This window comes from Helianthus annuus, chromosome 2, assembly GCF_002127325.2.
Source record: "Helianthus annuus cultivar XRQ/B chromosome 2, HanXRQr2.0-SUNRISE, whole genome shotgun sequence".
Lineage (NCBI taxonomy): Eukaryota > Viridiplantae > Streptophyta > Magnoliopsida > Asterales > Asteraceae > Helianthus > Helianthus annuus.
Genome location: NC_035434.2, coordinates 97,772,998 through 97,778,953, shown reverse-complemented (window position 1 = coordinate 97,778,953; position 5,956 = coordinate 97,772,998). Strand labels below are relative to the sequence as shown.

The following is a 5,956-nucleotide window of genomic DNA, read 5'->3' as shown; positions in this document are numbered from 1 at the left end:
TACAAATGGTATTAGCGAACGTGCTATAAATATCCAAATGTATCGCATCATATCTCAAACGGCTTAACATTACCATTGGTTGGATTGTTATTGCCGTTGTTGTTGTTGTTTGAGACATTTCCAATCGTCTCTACATGAGAAGCTGCATACTGGGCTATAGCCGCGACGATTATTGAGTTTTGCCTCAGTAGTGGGCATGCGCGGATCACGTCGTGGAGGCATCTTCTAAAAGGGTGATCATATTGGTCAGGTCATAGTAAGTAAATAGTATGCGTATGTAATAACATTCATCAAGCACATAACATCTCATGTTATAAAGTTAAAACAAATAATCCAACAATGCATATAATGAGAATACTGCGATTCAGCTATTATAAAATCAAGACCACAATACAATGTTTACATCTTTTATAACTGTATCGTACATCAAAAGTGACTAAGGGCCACATCGCCCTTGTCTGAACTATCTAGTCATCTACAACAACCAAAAACTAAAAGTCATGATATCAAAATGCGGTCTTCAAGATGCTGTATAGTCGGCACAATCGCGGTCTTCTCATCAAAAGCCTACCTGCATCAAACCAAAATGCCTATGCTGATGGCGGAGGAGGAGGAGAAGGAAAACGAGAGAAAAGCAAGCGACGCATGTGTAACCAGTCCTCCTCTAAGGCACGACAGACGCGCAGCAAATATGCAATCTGCTACTCAGATGTCAAGAAACGAACGTCTGAATCAGGGGAAAGCGGACGTGGAGTGTGCGGTGCTGCAAAGGGGGTCTGACAGTGACAATGCGGACGTGGAGCTCTCTCCAACTCCTGAATACGACGGCTCAGCGCGTCCTGCTGTAGCTGCAGCAACTCAAGTATATCCTCTGTGGTGTACCCTACGTGAAATGGGTGGTACGGATCAGACAATGGAATAATATGGGGGCGTAGTCCATAAAAATGGCTCGCTCGATGGTATGAAAGATGGTGCAGTAGGTGGTGCAACATGAGGAAACTGGAGCATGAATGGAAAAGATGATGGCACAGGTGGAACAGAAACAGGTGGCTGCCTTGATGACCCCTCTTCAGGACGAGGTGGTGGTATGTCCTGGAGGAACGTAATGGGAAGATCGGTACGGTGGGCGTCTGTGGTGTGTGGGGGAAAAAATGGAATATCAGGGGGTGCAGAAACAGGTGCTACGGGAGGAGTGACAGGTAGCACAAACGGTGGGTAATCGTGATCATCCTCGATCCACCCATTGCGGGTGTCGGCATAACGAGGATCTATGTGTGCGGCGAATGGTGCACGGTCAATCAAAGCCGGTACGGGATCAGGTATAGGTGCATCAACAACAGGATCATCCACCGCTGGTGGAGCAACAATGGGTAGGTCAGTAATGGGCATATCATCAACAAATGGTGCAATGGCTGGTGCGCCCATATCAGGCGGTGCAACGGCTGGGGCATCATCAAGAACAGGGCTACGGTCAACAACAGGCTCTGGGGCCATGACGGGCTCAGGGTCAACAAGATCCATGTCAAAATCAGTAGGAATGTCAAACAACAGATCAATAGGAGCTACGGGCGCCTCTAAGGGCTGGTCCATGTGAATAAACTCGATATCATGGTCAGGATCGAAATTAGGGGGAAAAACTAGATCAGAATCATCATCAACCTCATGGTCAAACTCGAACTCGTGTGATGGACCGGGTGCAGCTGACATTGCCATGTCAGGGTCAGCATCAGAAGAGTGATGCTGCACTCCCTAGTCGTGCAAAGACACAGATGCCACAGACTCCAACGAATCTGGGACAGGTGAACCAACAGGAAGCTCCTCTACAGGTGCCTCAGCAATGGGAAGGATAACATCAGCATCGATCGGGGCCCCGCCCTCATAGTCGTCCTCAGGTGGACCCTCCTCGAACAGATCAATGTCATCATCAGATACGACATCGAGTGGCACATCCACCACAGGGAAAGCAGCAAGCGGAATGGGAGCAGGGATCACCGCAAGAGGTAAATCCCCAGCAGGAATGCCATCAGCAGGCTGTATCTGAACTCCGATGTCTGGCAGCGCGAAGGGCTGAAAATCGTCGTCATCTGTACTCGTGGTGTCTGAGGTGTATACGTCTCCCTCTGATGGTATCTCGTCATCTGACACAACTGCCATGGGGTCTACTGTGTCTGATACTCCTGTGTCTGAAGATGAAACCATGGTGTCTGTAACACAATCACATATATACACAAATATCATCATGAAATCAAATAAACATGTAAGTCACAATAAACAAGTAATCCTCCTAGTTTCTCTAGACCACTCTCCCAGTCTCTCAGACTGAACTCCCTAGCCTCTCAGACTAACTCCCTGGTCTCTAAGACCATCCTCCCAGTCTCTAAGACAAAACCTCCCCAATCTCTAAGATTGAACCCTTCAGTCTCTAAGACCGAACCTCCCCAGCCTCTAAGGCTGAACCTCCCTCAGTCTCTAAGACTGAACTCCCTCAGTCTCTAAGACTGAACCATAAATTTTGAAAAAGTGCATTTGTGCCTTTTATTTGTAAAAATGTTTTGTGCATTGGATCTGGACGTATAGTGTATGCAATGTAAAAATGTTTTCGTGAGAGCCCTAGAGATCATAGTCTAGACTCGAGAAGGAATCCTAGTTCGCTATGATCGATGCTCTGATACCAAGCTGTCAAACCCTGGCTTTTGCGTAAGCGTGGGTTTATTTGGTTTGAATTCTTAATACCATAGCAATTATCATAACAATGCTATATGAAAATAAAACACATGATGTTCATCCATTCATAAAGTTTTAAAAGTTACCACAACAACATTGTTTAAAAAGTCGACACTTAAAACAAGCTCCAACATGACATAATTTAAAACGTGTTCACATGACACAACCAAAAGACATGAATAAAAACACAGTTTAAGACTTGTAACCCGTCCAGGCAAGGGTCACACTTCCTAAACCCGGATGACATCATTATTCCCTACGCAGCTTGACGTGATTGCATACCTTGCCAGATCCACTAATTTCCTGTAATACATGTAGTTTGAAAAATCAACAAAAAGTTGAGCGAGTTCATGTAAAAGTGAGTATGTATAAACCTTTAAAGTATGTATAAAAGTCCCTGGTATGTAGCAATAAGGAAAAAGAGATCACCAATGGGTTGCAAAGCCACTGGTATGTGTGAGAAAGTGCAGGGAAACTCAAACCTAGCAAATTTGTTACCGGGCTTCGGCTGTAAGACACAATCACCTCTATGGGCCGCCCCGGCCTCACGGGTGTGGACTCGCTACACCCAAATAGATCTATCACTCTTGTGTCCCTCGGTCCTAACAACGAGGATTAATGGCCTCAAGTGTTGTACCCACCCCTCACATGATATAGTAGTATAAACCCTCCCTACGCTAACCATACCATGTAAGTAAATGTTTGTAATAATTTTCGCATGTATTTCACCCCCGAAGTATAAAACAGAAAACAGTAAAGAGAAAAGGGGGACATGAACTCACAGAAGTGCGTATCCTGTAACGTCAATCTCAAACTCGAATTTCGGTGTGACGACCTACACGTACTAATGTCTATTAGTCGAATGGGCCGTGCCTTGGCTTAGGGTTTAGTGTTTTGAGTTGCGTTACATTGATATTATACTTGTTAAAATAATATTAATTATTTTAACTTAACTTTTGTTTTTAGGAAAAATAGTTAGGCAACTATTTTGTATCCGCACTTCTTAATTATTTTATAAGTGTATTTCCTTCCCAAGGATGGGGGTATTTTTACATGCACATTTGTAATTCCGAAAAATATATTTTAAGTCCCACTTAGAAAATATATTTAAATTTACTTGTCTAAAACATCTTAATTCCAAAATATACATATTCTTCCCAAAAATATTATATTCTACTTTTTAGATTTTCCAAAATAATACTTATCAAAAATATACGTATAAGAATATTTTTCCGAAATACTACGTAAATCACGTTTTAGCGTTTCGTATTGCTTCAACAACTGCGTAACTTAAATATTTGTTCCGTGAGAATTTTGGTACTATTTTGGAGTCGTAATATCATGGCGTTATAAGTTTTATTATTTTTACCCTAAAAATAATAAATCTAGTGCACATAATAAACAAACAATCACACAAGCGTTTTAGTATAAAATATATATTCTACATATATATTTATCGAATTTTATTTACGAAAATCAACCTCCGGCACTTAGTATTTTGTTTTTTTTTTTTTTGTAATAAAAATCATGGCAAAGTTTAGTTTGAATACAAAGTTAAAGATATATTTGTAACACTTGTTAGAAAAATATTTCTAAGTGTTGAAATTCTAGAAAAATTTCGCCAGAGTTTCCTTTGTAAATGCAGGTGTCCATGCTTACTAGCATATCATTTTCTTTTGTAAAATCATTCAAACAATTCTCAATCAACAATATACAATTTCTAATTACCAAACTTGACAAAAATAAGCATAAATCATAAACTTATGAACTTGAAAGTTTATAAAAACAAGTAGTAACTTACTAGCATAATTAGTAAGTCTTGTTTCCTTTAAAGGTGTGATTAGTTTCTTAAAAAATTATTTTTAAAAGATTTAAACATTTACAACTTCTAGTCATGATTTCTAAAAATATTTCTTTGTGAAATTTTCTTTTTACACAAGTGTTCCTACACTTGTTCATTCCCTAAAAATGTGTTAGTTTATGTAAGATCCAAGTTTTATCAAAACTTATTCCTTTCACTTGGTTCTTTCGAAAAACCACACATAGATCTCTAGATCTACAAGTTTACAATCCATTTTGATCTTTATTTTTCAAAAAAAACATGTATGTAATCAAGTTCATAGCCTATGTGTGGATGATTTCATCATCCACAACATTTTTAACCTTCACATCTTGCTAGTTCATGTCTTTAAACATGACCTAGCAATCCTATGTGATGAACCATAACATTTTTACTAACAAACAACATACAACAAGCATAACAACATAAGAACAACATGATTTCTTCATCAATATAACACTACTTTATCTCTAGCTAGCTTTTACTTCAAGACTTGTTTATGTTCTTAAGAGCTCTTAACATTTCACCATTCTTTTTGCTATTAACCAACAAAAATATGAACAATATGAAGATCTAAGGCACTTACTACTAGCACAAGGCTAGGGGAGTTTCAAAGCGTAAAAGTGATGGATAAAAGAAAACGAGAGCCGTCCTTGAGCTTCCGAACACACCAAGCTTACTTGTAGGGTCTCTTGCACCATTGGATGAGTGTAGATTGTATGAATGAAGTTTGATGGTGGTGGTATGGTGGCGGCCGAACATGGAGAAGGAAGAGGGAGGAGAGTTTTGCAAGTGTTGTGATGTTGTGAATGAGAGACCATGACCTTTGTGTTTATTTATTACCAAAATTCATCTTTCACCACCATACAACATGTTCCTTAATCCACTAGCAACTAAATAAAATATTGTAATGAATTGTGGGGGGTGTCCCCACTTTCTTCAACCGGTTCGAGGGGGGGTATGGGGTTGGGTTGTAATGGTTTAGTTACAAACTAGTTAGGATTAAAGTGTTTAGTTAGTGTGTTAAGGTGTGTTGTTATTTATAAAGTGTGTTAGGGTGTTAGGGGACCCGAACTAGCTCAGAAAAGTAAAAACAATGTATTTGGCAATATTTTTGTGTTTCGGGTAAAGTCCAGTTGTTCGGTTGGGTGTTATTCCGTTAAAGTGCTAAATTAGTCTATAAAGTGTCTTTTATGTTACTTTTAGTGACACATTTAATTCCCAACACTTTGGAAAGTATCTAGGACTATTTTGCCAAGTTTTTGCACTTTACTAGCATTGTTAATTACTGAATTTTGTTATTTAGTGCAGAATTCTGCATTTAAAGTATGCTTTAGGCACTTCCCGGCACTATAACTATCACCTAGTGATGCAGTTTTATGGTCCTCACTT

The 5,956-nt window shown here is 39.7% G+C and overlaps 1 protein-coding gene across 1 annotated transcript; it reads right to left on the bottom strand.

Moving 5' to 3' along the window:
* Positions 1 to 471: 471 nt before the first annotated feature.
* On the bottom strand, positions 472 to 1,713 carry LOC110890345 (vegetative cell wall protein gp1-like). The gene is made up of 2 exons (XM_022137946.1): positions 1,001 to 1,713; positions 472 to 475 (listed from the first exon to the last, which is right to left on the bottom strand). The coding sequence occupies exons 1-2, from the start codon at positions 1,711 to 1,713 to the stop codon at positions 472 to 474; spliced, it is 717 nt and encodes a 238-aa protein (XP_021993638.1).
* Between the last annotated feature and the right edge of the window lie 4,243 nt (positions 1,714 to 5,956).

Excerpts from the sequence above, each read along its gene's own strand:
- LOC110890345 (XM_022137946.1), bottom strand. The coding sequence starts at position 1,713 with ATGGCAATGTCAGCTGCACCCGGTCCATCACACGAGTTCGAGTTTGAC.